Below are 14382 nucleotides of genomic sequence, written 5' to 3' on the forward strand. Positions count from 1 at the left end.
TTTTTAAACAATGGGAACAATTTGCTTTACAAGGAAGATGAAAGTTCTGCAAAACATCTTTGCAGTAAGAGTCATATGAGATTGCCTTGGTCCTCTAAGTGGTATTCACTTGGCTTCTGTCTCCCAACTGTAAATTTAAAGTACATCTCTGTTCTTAAAAATCATGAAACTTTATTCTGACATAATTTGTAATATAAAAGCAGCTTGGGCTAGGGAAACCCATGCTCCTCTCCAGACTTCAGGCAGTGCTTCCTGGAATACGTGAAAAGGAAGAAAACATTGACAGAGCTTGGTGGGGGTTGGGAGAAAGGATGCTTTCAAAGTTGATCTAAGGTTTTAAGCCCTGGTCACTAGGAAAAAGAGTACTCTCTCAAGCAGAAATACAGGAGTCCAGAAGAGTAGATAGTTTAGGGGAAACGTTATTTAGATTTGTCTAGTTTAAGTGACGGTGAAGTGAAAATGACAACTAGTTCCCAGAATTATCATGTAAAAGATCTTTGCTGTAGACCAAACTGGAGCAAATCAACACAAGATTATGGAAACATGATTTAACCATATTGCCCCTAGACTCAGGCCAGCTATAGGATGAATGGGGGAAACAGCATCATTTCAACTGAATACACATTTATTGGGCAATTACTATGTGCAAAGTCTACTGCTTGGCCTCATGGCAGATTAAACAGATGAAACAGACATTCTCATTGATTTTTCTGTGTCCACAACCTGAAAAACACATAGAATAATAGTTCTTACAAGGTAGGCTGTTGAAAGGATTGTGATAGAGGCGTTGATAAAATTCTGTGGGGAAGGGATGATTTAGTATTGACTGGAGGATTTGATTTAGGTACTTAAGGACAAGTTGATCATTTGACAAGTAGGTATAGGTAAGGTTGTTTTGGGCAGGGAGACTAGCTTGAACAAAGGCCTAGAAGCAAAAAAAATGGGTCTTCACTCAGTGCTGCTTTGATGCCTCACTGGTCCAAGTCCTCCAGACGCTTTCCCTGTCCACCTCCCCTCTGTTCTCATCTGACCTGTGTATGACATTTGAATGAGTGTGAGTACCTCTTTAAAGTCAGGTATGATTTAAAGTCTATTATAGATTTTATGTAGGTCACTCCCTGAATGTTGGCTAAATATAGCTGCAGTGGGGGTGGCCTCATTATCTTATTGCACTACAAATCCTAGTACATCTGTTCGCAGTGGAACACACAAAGCAATGGAAATGAAGTTGGTCTATATGACCTCTGTGATGCTATTATAACCCATCCTTGTTTTAAAAGAACACTTCCTAAGCCCCAGTCTGTTTACTCCAAGCAACATTTAACCAAAAGAAGAAGAAGAAAGAGGAGAAGTAAAGAAAGAAGAAGAGAAGGAGAAAGGAGGGAGCTGGGGAGGAGTTAACCATAATAGAATAAAATCTATAATAGAAGGGAGGGCACCTGAAGCAAAATATAATATTTTGGTAGTTCTCTACCTCATTTTATTTTCTGGATAGATCCTATCCCTACCTGACATTATCGTATGTATCACCTTGTTTGTTTTTTAATTTTCTGTCTTCTCATCTAGAATGTAAGCTCTAAGGGCAGGAATTTAGTCCATTTTGCTCTCTGTTGTATTCTCAGTGTAAAGTACAATGCCTGGCATATAATACATATTCAATAAATATGAGTTGAATGAATGAATGGATGACTATATTACAAGATGTCTGTATTGCTTTGAGCCAAGAGGTCTCATGCAGTCATTCAGTCTTGTGCCAAACAGTGTTGGAAAGATTTTTGTCTGGTTCTTTGGAAAAAAAGAAGAGATCCTCACTTCATACCCCAATCAAAACAAATGCCAAAGTGGATTAAAGGCTTAAATATAAAAAATTCAAACCATAAAATTTTAAAATAAGTGAGTATTTATTTTGTCTCCAAATGTGAAATATCTAAGTTAAAAAGCAATGGAAGAAATCACAAAGAAAGAGATTTGAGAATTCATCCACATTACAATTTAAACTATTTCCATAAAAAAAAAGTTAAACAAATTCAGAGGCAAATAACAAAATCAGAAAGACACAACAAATATTTCAAGGTTTAATTATAAATAAGTAGTTCATGAAGGTCAATAAAAATGGAAACTTCTAAAACCCTAATAGAAAATTAGCAAATAACACAGACAATTTACCAAAGTAAAATTATAGATAGCGAAGAAAAAGTTGAAGCTCAAAGAAGCAATGATTAAAATAAGGAGTATTATATTTTGACTAATTAGCAAATAATAATTAATAATATTTAGTTCTGGTGAGTGTGTGTAATTGTTAGAAACTTTTAGAAAAGTCTATTCCATATTTCCTTTTTCTCTTATCCTTTGTCCACTGCACATACCCCTCTCAAAGTCGTTGAATCAGATCTCTTTTCCCGAGTCAGATGGTATCATTTCACCCTAGATTACTTCATTTTGCATATGGATTATTAAAATTATGATCTCATTAACATGAGAGGGGATCCCATAATTAAGGCAACAGACATAGTAACTGCACAATTTAATGCTAGCCCAACACTCACACTAATGATTTCAACTCCAACTGTGTTTTAAGCTCACTTGTAGTCTTAGGAATGTAAACACTGTGGCTTCTTCTATTTCTATTGTTTTATATATTTTATTATTCAAGGTATGTTTTTCTAAATCCATGAATTTAGGACATTACATATCACATATAATGTTTCCAAGAATATACAGCCATATTGCTATAACTTTTCAAATCCGCTGGTCAAATATAATTTGCATAATTATTAATTAGTTGAATATATTGCCTCCCTGTGATATAGTAGCTTTCCCTTTGGGTCAAACACTACCTGACATCTTTGACCCACAGGCATTTCATATTTAGGAATTTATTCTAAGGAAATAATCTGAAATATATACAAAACTTTAAAACAAAAACATAGTATGACAGCATTAGTTATAACATTGAAAAATTACAAGCAACATAAATTTCCAACAAAAGTGAATGGGTAGGTAAACTCTGGCAAATTCATAGGATGGAATATCATGTAGCCATCAAACGTAGACATTTAGAAAAATTTTGAAGGTTATCGTAAATGCCTTATTAGAATATCAGGAGGGAAAAAAGAGAGGTAGAATCAAAATATATCTGCAGTGTGATTTCAACCATATAAACATCTGCATTTATATGCATAGAACAAAATAGAAGGAAATGTGAGTGTTAATGGTTGTACTGAAATAATGAAATTTGGGATGATTCTATTTGGCAATTCTCTTTTTTCTTCTTTATTTTTCTCCGTAATGAAAATAATTTAAGAAAATAAGTGATGTTCCAAAAGGACCTCTAACTGAAACACTATGGGAACCAGTCCTACAGTAATAGGTTTCATCATCAAAACTGCCGTTGAAAGTTTTCTAGGATTTGTAAATCCTGATTGAGACTCAGTCTCTTTTTGCCATTGAGGAATATTCTTCTGATACTAGAGAAGTTAACTCTTCTAGGCCTGTGGTGTATCTGGGGATCAATAAGATAAAGTTCCAGCACACCAGGCTGCATGTCAGTCTCAATAAGGCCCTGCAAGAATGACTTGAAGGGTCAGCCTCTGCAGGGAATGTAGAGGAGTAGATATGGGAAGTTTACTCTCGACATTCAGATTACTTGCTCCTCACTTTCTATTTTAAATCATTGCACCTCTGGGGATCAATAAAGAGCCCTACAATTGGAAGATGGAAGTTGGCAGAAAACTCATGTTGCTCCTGCAGTGACCCTGGTTTAGGGGGGAATCCAAAGCAATTACCTTGGCCTCCTTGCCATCGTGTATGTGCCACTGCGAAACACCTGGCTTTTGCTTTTATAGAATTGTAGGAATTGGGAGGTTTCCCAAACCTTGACATTTATGACTTTGCAAGGTTCCCAAGCCACAGGTCCAGTCCCCCTAATTTACCTCTTGGTAGCCTCCTGGCCTGGGTAATGTGGCAAAAAGGAAGAAATGCCTGTAAAACACACGTTGAAATTTGTGAAAATTAAGTTTGAGGCCTGAGGGATCTTTCATGAAAAAAAAAATTGGAAGACACTGACTAAAATTCATCTTAAGAAGAGTTAAGAAGCCAAGAAAAGAAAGAAAATTGAGAATCAGAAATTAAGAGCAGGAAATAGGAAGAATTCGGACTCCTCTCCCCTATTTCTTTGAGCCTAAGATGCCCTCTGTGGTACCGTAGGCTTCGAAGTACAAGTCTTCCCTGAACCTACCTCCAGTGGGAGCCCGCCTCCAGCGGCAGGATGGAGGGATCATAACCTCTCTAGAGCAGCTTCATGAAAAAATCAACGAGATGAGGAACGTGTTCAACTCGCTGGAGAACAAGGTAGACACCCGTTTCTAATCCTTGGGGTGGGCTGTGGGCTGTCAAAAAAGAAAGCTGAAGAGAGAGCAGAGAAAAGATGTTAAGACCGTGTCTTCACAGTATTTATTGTTTATAAGGGAGTGGTCAGGTTGATAGTTGAAAAGCACTCTGTAGGGGCTAAAGATACTAAGATCCCTCAGCATCTTAAAAGTGACGTGTTATATCAGGTGTGTGTCCTCCTGACGGCTTCCCCTCCCTGGCTGGTCAGGGCTGTGAAGCTGTTTACAAAGCAGTAGCAACACTTCAGTGGCAGGTACCCATGGAGCTCAGAGTAATATGTTGGTAGGAAATGGGCACACAACTCAAAAAGAGCTTCAGAATTCCCAGAGTTCCTATGTCACCTGGCTGTTAGGGGAAATTTTAATAAGTTTTTGAGAGCTGGGGTTCTGCAGGCAGGAAGGTCCTTTTCCTAGGAGTCTACTGCTGCCTTTTGGTCTCTGCAGAAAACTCTGCCTAAGGAAGCAAGGATAATGAAACCTATTTCTGTTGGGTAGTGGTTCCCTTTTTTTTTTTTTTTTTCCCAAGCAGGAAACCTAAGTGAATGTTACTAAGAAGAATGTCAGCTTTCCTTCTTCCAATTTTAAAACTTGCATACATTTTTGATTTGATGTTATATAGCCATCACTTTTGTTTATTTTGCTTACAGAAGATACATTTACATAATGAAAAATTACCAGATCAGAAAGTGGTTGATCTGGTGATTTAATCCACCATGATGACTGAGTTAGGATGTAAGCCAAAATCAATTGCAAAGATTCATTATAATTAAAAATGATTGAAATGAAAAATAGATTGCTCATGATGTTTCCCAGCCTTCTAGCCCCAAATACTTGACAAGCCCTGCTTTTTTCCTCAAAATGATCTCTCTGGTTCCTCTTATTTCTCTCTATTCCCAGCAATCCTTTGTAAGGCACAATGAACCACAAAATCCTATATTTTAAAAATGTGATATAGGAGACAAAGTCACTGTATAGTGAGTGGGAGGTGCCATTGCAGGTGGGAATCATGTGGATGGCCTGATTCTGAAAATTTTCAGAAATACACATTCAAAGAAATTTGTTAAGGTATCTGGACTTTAGTTTTCATTCCTTTAAAGTAAAAATACTTGAGGCCGGGCGCAGTGGCTCATGCCTGTAATTCCAGCACTTTGGGAGGCCAAGGCAGTTGGATCACCTGAGATCAGGAGTTCAAGAGCAGCCCAACCAATATGGTGAAACTCCGTCTCTACTAAAAACACAAAAATTAGCCAGGTGTGGTGGCACATGCCTGTAATCCTAGCTACTTGGGAGGCCGAGACAGGAGAATCACTTGAACCCGGGAGGCAGAGGTTGCAGTGAGCTGAGATTATGCCACTGCACTCCAGCCTGGGTGACAGAGCAAGACCCTGTCTCAAAACAAGACAAAACAACAACAACAACAACAACAACAACAAAACTTGATTATAGAATAAACCTTCTAAATGGTTCTGTTTTAAAGAGACACGTGGAGCTAAGAGTTCCTCTACTTAACAGAGTGTAAGATCGTAAATGTCAAGAAAGTAATGTTATTATCTTATTGTTATTATTAACTTACTGTCTGTTGAAAATGCTTTTTTCATTTGTTCAATAAACAAAACTGAACTTTAGAAGTGCTCCATTTTCTCCACATTTCTGTTTGTGCTTAACTTTTTGATTTACCACCTAAAAGGGGGAGAAGAATGAACATTTCTTGAACATCTGTATACCAAGTATGTGCTATGGTAGGCCGCTTACCTACGTTTACTCATTTAATTCTCAAGGCAGCCCTGTGAAATAGATATTATTATAGCTATTTTATGGATGAGAAAACTGCTACAAAAAAGTTAACCAACATTTCTAAGGTCTTAGTACTTTAGGGTAGAACTAGGATTTGTACCCTACCTGATCCCAAACACCTCTTTCTTCATGTCAAAGTTGACCTACATGACCAGGACTGACTGCTGAAGATGATTCATATCACCATCAACAACATTCTGAGCTCCTACCATACCCTACCAGATATTTCTGTGCCTTCCTTATGAGTTAAAGCCCACTGTCATTGAAAATACTGTTACCTCCTTTCCCATGATATCATCTAAGAGCATTTTTTTTTTTTAAAAAAAACCTTCTTTCCTTTCAAATAAATTCTCAGTTATGCTTAGTTGTTTCTGTTTATTCTTTAATTTCTTAAGAAAACAAGAACTGAATTTCCTTGCCTCTCATAATAACCAGAGAGAATATGACCCATTTTCTTCTTTTACAGAATTCAAAGAGTTATTGGATCAAGATTCACATACATGTTTCTTTTCAAGCAAATCTCATTTTAATCAAAGGTGTTAGAATAAATAGAAGCTTGTAGAAGCACTCGTAAACTTAATTAACAGCTTGTTTTCTTGTCATTTATCAAGCTTCAGCATGTGCTGTATATAAAGAAGACACTCTTTTTCTTAGATAAATGGGGCCAAGGTTGTCTTAAGTTGTCCAAACTGAAGTACACTAGTAAATGAGGTCTGTAGATTTTCAGGAGCCTCATTTCTCAAACAAAAGAAAAGTTCAAGGGCCAATGGTGCCACTTATAATAATTTCCAGAAAATTGAATTAACTTTTCATGCGTTATTTAGTTGCAGGCACTGGCCTCCGAACTCAAAACTGGCTTCACAGAAGCAATGCAAGAACTGTCAAGAATTCAACATGGAGAATATGCTTTGGAAGAAAAGGTTAAGAGCTGCAGATGTTCCATGGAAGAAAAAGTTACTGAGATGAAGAATTCATTAAACTATTTCAAGGTAGGCCCCTCTTTAATTTCCCTGCTGACAAGAGAATTTTGGTCTCGGTAACAGGAGTAGAAAACTTGCCTTTTTCTGGCTGGGCATGGTGGCTCACACCTGTAATCCCAGCACTTTGGGAGACCAAGGCCAGTGGATCACAAGGTCAGGAGTTCAAGACCACCCTGGCCAATATGGTGAAACGCTGTCTCTACTAAAAATACAAAAATTAGCTGGGTGTGGTGGTGGGCGCCTGTAGTTCCAGCTACTTGGGAGGCTGAGGCAGGAGAATCACTTGAACCAGGAAGTGGAGGTTGCATTGAGCTGAGATCATGCCACTGCACTCCAGCCTGGGCGACAGAGCAAGAATCTGTCTCAAAAAAAAAAAAAAAAAAAAAAAAGAAAAATATAAGAGTTTTTCCTCTGGGCCATTCATAGTTATCACGGAAAAATATCTTTCATGTTTTCTTTTTTGTAGCTCTGTGTTAAAATTTGATGCCACAATGGAAGTATAAATTTTTAAAATCTCTCATTCATTCAATAAGTATGTATTTAAAGTGTACAGTGTGCTAGACTATGTGATATACTTTTACCCCATATATAACCCATACATTACCCATAATAACCTATCAGATATTGAGAACCAGCATAACCTTGTCTTTGTTTCATAATGATAGTTGTCTGGATACTTCTAAATTTCAATTGAATTAAAAATAATTTATTGTACAGTCAATACTGTGCTAACCCATGTACCACGTTAAAACATAGCAATTCTTATTTTTTTAGGAAGAACTGAGCAATGCCATGTCGATGATCCAAGCCATTACCTCCAAACAAGAAGAAATGCAACAGAAAATCGAACAGCTTCAACAGGAGAAGCGAAGAGAATCTCGAAAAGTTAAAGCCAAGTGAGTGTCTTTTAAAAATGTACCAAAGGCAAACCCATAAGCAATGGCTTCTGCAGAGGCACCCGGAACACCTTCCCCACTCTCAGTATACAGCCTGCTGGCCACTGTGCTCCACAGCTCGGCATGCAACGGAGGTTATAGAATTATAAAATGGGTTAATACCAAAGACAGATGGTACCTATTACATAGAAAAATCCATTTAATATGATATGTAAAATGAAAGTGACATAAAATGGCATGAATGCTTTGATTACAAGTATAAAAACATGTAAAATAACAACTAGAAAGAAACACTTAAAAATAATGAGAGTTGTGTTAAGATAGTGGCACCATCAGTGATTTTCTTTTTTTTTATTAATTTTGTAAAATATCTCTAATGCAATTATTATTTTAATTCTAGGGTTGAAAATAAATTTATGTTAAATGATGTCTGGACCAGGTTGAATCAAGTAAAGTTTCACCATTAAACATATATAATCTTTATTGTCACTTATGTGATTGTGGTTTTGTTTTTCCTTTTTTCTTTCTTTTTTTTTTTTGGAGACAGAATCTTGCCCTGTTGCCCACGCTAGAGTAGTGGTATGATCACAGCTCACTTCAGTCTTGTACTCCTGGGCTCAAATGATTCTCCCACCTCAGTCTCCTGAGTAGCTGGGACTATAGGTGTGGCCCCCATGCTAGCTAATTAAAAAAAAAAAAATTGTAGAAATGGGGTTTCCTTATGTTTTCCCAGGCTGGTCTTGAACTCCTGGGCCCAAATGATCCTCCTGCCTCGGCCTCCCAAAGTGTTGGGATTACAGGCATGAGCCACAGTGCTCAACTTACGTGGTTTTTTTTTTTTTTTTTTGAGACTGAGTCTGGCTCTGTCGCCCAGGCTGGAGTGCAGTGGCCGGATCTCAGCTCACTGCAAGCTCCGCCTCCCGGGTTCCCGCCATTCTCCTGCCTCAGCCTCCGGAGTAGCTGGGACCACAGGCGCCCGCCACCTCGCCCGGCTAGTTTTTTGTATTTTTTAGTAGAGACGGGGTTTCACCGTGTTAGCCAGGATGGTCTCGATCTCCTGACCTTGTGATCCGCCCGTCTCAGCCTCCCAAAGTGCTGGGATTACAGGCTTGAGCCACCGCGCCCGGCTAACTTACGTGTTTTTAATATTATCAAATTGAAAATAGAAATGTAGGAATAATATGTGTGTGACCTTGGAGAATAGGTTGTTTTCAGGAAAGGATTTGCTGCTTCCTGGTACTTTTGAATTGCATTGCTAAGCAAATATAAATCATTTCAAGCAAATTGTCACCACTGCAAACTCTAAAGATCCCGATGAGAAGGAAGCCAGTAACAAAAAAATAAGAATGTGGATATTATAATTAGAAGGGTGATTTGTAAATATTTGAAGTTTTTTCTCCAGCTGAGGTGATGAATTAAGTTGAACCATATGAATTGCTAGTATTTGACCACTTTTAATTTTCAAAAATAGCAATTCATATAGTTCAACCTAATAATTTAGACATTTTCTTGAGTTGTTCTGAACTGAATCTCCTCGTAACCTATCAGATACTAAGAACCAGAATAGCCTTGTCTTTGTTTCTCTTTCCTAGGAAAACTCAAAAAGAAGAGCACAGCTCCCAGGCCGGGCCTGCCCAAGCACAAGGAAGTCCTTTTCGTTCAATCAATATCCCTGAGCCTGTTCTTCCAAGCGAAGACTTTACCAACCTTTTGCCTTCTCAGGCCTATGAAAAAGGTACAGTTCACAAATCATACTGAATTAATCAAGTATTTTTTCCCTGATTCCTAGGGCTTAAGAATGGGCTTAAACCCTCCATCTTTGTTAAAAGAAAATGGTGTATTGCGTAGAATTTTTCTGCTTGTAACTGAAATTTAGAAGAATCCAGAGGATCTAAGAGACCACAAGAGTCTGCCCAATTTTAAATATTTTTTTTGGGGGGGGCAGAATACTAATCTGGATACTTCTAAATTTCAACTGAATTAAAAATAATTCATTGTACAGTCAATACTGTGCTAACCCATAAGAGAGAAATGTTAGAAAAAATATCACTTACTCTAATAAGCTATTTTATTGGCAGTCTAACTCAGCACCTGTCTTTCTCTGGAAAACCAGAGCTGATGCTGCCTATGGGCTGAAACAGTCACCACTCTTATTCCTGACCTTTGGGATGTTAGAACAGATATTAAAAAATGGTACCGAAGAAACTGGCTTTCCAGTGGAGGTCTGAGTTTTGGTTATTAACTTATGTTCAACTCAGGAAAAGTAAAAAACAAACAAACAAAAAAATTTGCCACGTCTTTGTATCCTCAACCATGTCTACCAAAGCACCTGTAGATAGAAAAATAAATGTAGATATTAACATTGTTTAGATGACATTTCCTCTTATTTATGGTCTCATGTAGAAAGTCCTCAAGACAAAGACTCAATGATTTCTCAACCAACTGTCAGTGTGTCAAAGGCAGGGTTGGTGGTTTTCTATCCTTAAGACTAATGGAACAATTTGGTTTATATACTCATAGACAATGTGTATTCTGAATAACTGAATCTAAAAATCTAAATCAAGTGGCTTTTAATTGTTATACTTCGAAGTACAGATTTGCCTTTTTAATTTTTTTTTTTTTTTTTTTGAGATAGAGTCTCGCTCTGTTGCCCAGGCTGGAGTGCAGTGGCGAGATCTCAGCTCACTGCAACCTCTGCCTCCCAGGTTCAAGTGATTCTCCCGCCTCTGCCTCCACCTCCCAAGCAGCTGGGACTACAGGCATCACCACGCCTCGCTAATTTTTTGTATTTTTAGTAGAGACAGGGGTTTCACCATGTTGGCCAGGCTCGTCTTGAACTGCTGATTTCAAGTCATCCACCCACCTCGGCCTCCCAAAGTGCTGGGATTACAGGCATGAGCCACCGTGCCTGGCCTGTCTTTTTATTTTTATTTTTTTACCTGTTTGAGTAATTCATTGAGAGACTGATAGGCGCAGCCTAGGAAAACTCACTTGATCCATCTGGGGACTGGGTTCATTGCAGGTGGCTCTATTTTCTTTCCTCTAGGACATGAACAGCTCTACATAAAAGGATGATCCTATCTGGGAAAGAGTATAGTATAGGATAGGCTTAGAATGTAAAAGTCAGTTCAATGCCAGTCTGGAGCAGCTAAACATGTTCATAAGATAAAAGGTTAAAAATTATCTTTACAAAGTAAATTTGTGCATGTTTAGACAATGTGTAACAGCCCCCAGGGACATGAATAATCACAGAATGTGTTGAATCCACTGAAAACAGCTGATCCAGATGATTTTAGTGCCCACATGGATTTCAGTGAACTATTTAGTGGCAATTCCTCCTTCCTTTCCTCCTGTATAGACATGGTCATAGTTTATTCTTCTGAGTTGCTGCAGAAATTTAAGAATAATGTGCCATGATAAGACATTCTGCACATACTTGGTGGCAGATTGTGTTAAAACTCAGGGGTCAAGAACCAAAAACTCAGAAAGTCTTGGCTTATCCACTGTTAACGATAAAATGGTACAACTGTTATCTATTGTCCCAAAATTCAGTAGCTTAAAATAGCAAACATTCATGGTTCACAGTTTCTCTGAGTCAGGAATCTGTGCACAGCTTAGCTGAGTGCCTCTGGCTCAAGGTGTCTCATTAAGGCTGTAATCAAGGTGCTGGCCATGGCTCTCATCTCACGTGAAGGCTCTACTCACGGGTGATCTACACCAAGCTTACTCACTTGGTTATTGGCAGGCTCCAGTTCTTGTAACATGGGCCTCTGCAAGTTGCTGCCTTACAATTTGGCAGCTAGCTTCTCCCAGGGCAAGTGATCTAAAAGAATGCTCAATACAGAAGCCACAGTGGGTTTTTTTTTTGTTTTTTTCCTTTTTTGAAACAGAGTTTTGCTTTTGCCGCCCAGGCTGGAGTGCAATGGCACGATCTCAGCTCACGGCAACCTCCACCTCCTGGGTTCAAGCAATTCTCCAGCCTCAGCATCCTGAGTAGCTGGGATTACAGGCACCTGCCACCATGCCCTGCTAATTTTTGTATTTTTAGTAGAGACGGGGTTTTGCCATGTCTCTGGTCTCAAATTCCTGACCTCAAGTGGTCTGCCCACCTTGGCCTCCCAAAGTGCTGGGATTACAGGTGTGAGGCACCATGCCCGACCCACAGTCTTTTTAGAACCTAATCTTAGAAGTGGTATTCTGTCTTTTCTGCCATATTCTATTAATTAGAGGCTAATCAGTAAATCCAGCCTTTACCTTAGGGGAAGGATAACATAAGGGTGTGAATGCTAAGTGTGGGGATAATTGGAGCCATCTGGAGCTGCTTACCACAAATGGCTGACGGCCCCCGTCTGAGAAGGCAGCCAATTTATGTGAACCCTGATGCAACAACTTCATTTATGTGCCTGATAATTGTAGAACTTGTCAGTTTGAAAACGTCATTTTACAGGCCCAAGTATACCTTTCCTTTAGGTTCCTTTCCCCACCCAAGAAACTCTCAAGATGTTTAGCCTCCCTACTCCTGATATATTCTTGCTTGAGAAAATTGAAAACTAATTTTGTTGAAAGATATGCTTTTATTATCCATCTCTTCTTTCTTACCTCCTATTTATTCTACCTGTTCAATATTGGCTTTCATCCTTACCATTTCACTAAAATGGTTTCCTTACCTCTCCTGATAGTTTTTGGTACCCTTGATACCCACCTTCTTGAAACATTCTCTTCTTTTAGCTGACACTCTGCTTCTTTGATTTTCCACCCACTTTCTGGATGCTCCTTTTTAGATTCTCTTTGATTCCTCATCACCATCAGAATAAAGTCCAAGTTCCTTAACACAGTACATGGCCATGTTTTAACTTGCCTCTGCTTTTCTCTTCAGACTTATATTTTGTTACCCTTGACTTCTCTCTCTGCATTCAAGCCCCCCTGACATTTTCCCTCCCTCCCTCCCTCCCCCTTCTCTCCCTCCCTCCCCCCCTTCTGTCCCTCCCTCCCCCTTCTCTCCCTCCCTCCCTCCCCCTTCTCTCCCTCCCTCCCCCTTCTCTCCCTCCCTCCCCCTTCTCTCCCTCTCTCCCCCTTCTCTCCCTCCCTCCCCCCTCCTCTCCCTCCCTCCCCCTCCTCTCCCTCCCTCCCCCTCCTCTCCCTCCCTCCCCCTCCTCTCCCTCCCTCCATCCAAGGCACTGTTTTAGGTGTTAAGATATAGGAATAAACAAAACAACAAAAATTCCAGCCTTCATGGAGCCATTTCTCTGAGGCAAGCAGACAATAGACAAGATGAGTAAGATATGTAGTATGTTAGAGAGTGATAAGTTAAGTAAAAAAAAAATAAGTAAAGAGGAATTGTCATTTTAAATAGGGTGCCAGGCAAAGACCTGAAGGAAATGAGAAAGTTCGCTTATGGCTACTGAGGGGAAGAGAAGGAACAGCCAGTGCCAGGGTCCTGTGAGAATATGACTGATGTGTTCAAGGAATACCAAGAAGACCAGCGGGAGTAAAGCAGAGTGAACCAGGGAGAAAACAGGAGGTGCAGTTAAAAAAAAAAAGGAAGAAACAGCAGGCATGAGTTGGGAGCAGATATTCCAGGGCTGTATGATCATTATAAGGGCTTTGGCTTTTACACTGAAATGGGAGCCATTGGAGGGCTACGCAGAGAAGTGATAGGGTCTGGTTTACTCTTTTTTTTGAGACAGGGTCCTGTTCTGTCATCCAGGCTGGAGTGCAGTGTCACAATCTTGGCTCACTGCAGCCCCAACCTCCTGGGCTCAAGCGATCCTCCTATTTTAGTCTCTCAAGTAGCTGGGACCACAGCACATACCACCATGCCCAGCTAATTTCTCTTTTATTTTTTGGGGGGTGGGGAGCGGGGGGCGGGTAGAGACGGAGTTTTGTCATGCTGCCCAGGCTGGCTTACATTTTAACAGTACCATTCTGCCTTTTTTTATTATTACCATCATACCACTGCCACCACCATTATAGTTAAACAACTATTTAACTCTTACAATATGCCAGGTAGAACTTCAAGCAGTTTACAAATACTAACTTATTTATTTTTGTTGTAATCCTTGAGGTAAGTACCACTATTGCATCTTTTTACAGCTGAGAAAATAGCACTTGCTACACGATACTGTAATTTCTTTTTTTTACTGCGCTGCCTCCCCCATGAAACTGTAGAATCTCTGAGTCTGCCCCCAGTGCCTGGCTCACGGAAGGTGCTTAGTCCATGTTAGTGGAACAAATGCTGAATGAATGCTTTCCTTTCTCTGCAGCCCAAGAGTCCAGATCTGTTCATGTAGGAGACAGTAATGTGAAGGGAATGATGGGTCCTGG

General features: G+C 39.5%; 1 protein-coding gene across 17 annotated transcripts in view; it reads left to right on the forward strand.

The window, feature by feature from the left end:
- LOC105464882 (Rho guanine nucleotide exchange factor 33) overlaps positions 1 to 14382 on the forward strand; it is a 278945-nt gene that overhangs the window by 33383 nt on the left and 231180 nt on the right. For 13 of the 17 annotated variants that reach the window (XM_071076556.1, XM_071076555.1, XM_071076557.1 and 10 more), the window contains exons 5-9: positions 4207 to 4350; positions 7007 to 7171; positions 7937 to 8058; positions 9651 to 9793; positions 14322 to 14381. In XM_071076556.1, coding sequence (XP_070932657.1) covers positions 4207 to 4350; positions 7007 to 7171; positions 7937 to 8058; positions 9651 to 9793; positions 14322 to 14381 — 634 coding nt within the window. The remainder of the gene's footprint in view (positions 1 to 4206; positions 4351 to 7006; positions 7172 to 7936; positions 8059 to 9650; positions 9794 to 14321; position 14382) is intronic. The other 4 variants (XM_071076566.1, XM_071076572.1, XM_071076571.1 and 1 more) reach the window with 1 other exon arrangement.

The sequence above is a fragment of the Macaca nemestrina genome, chromosome 13, assembly GCF_043159975.1.
Source record: "Macaca nemestrina isolate mMacNem1 chromosome 13, mMacNem.hap1, whole genome shotgun sequence".
Classification (NCBI taxonomy): Eukaryota; Metazoa; Chordata; class Mammalia; order Primates; family Cercopithecidae; genus Macaca; species Macaca nemestrina.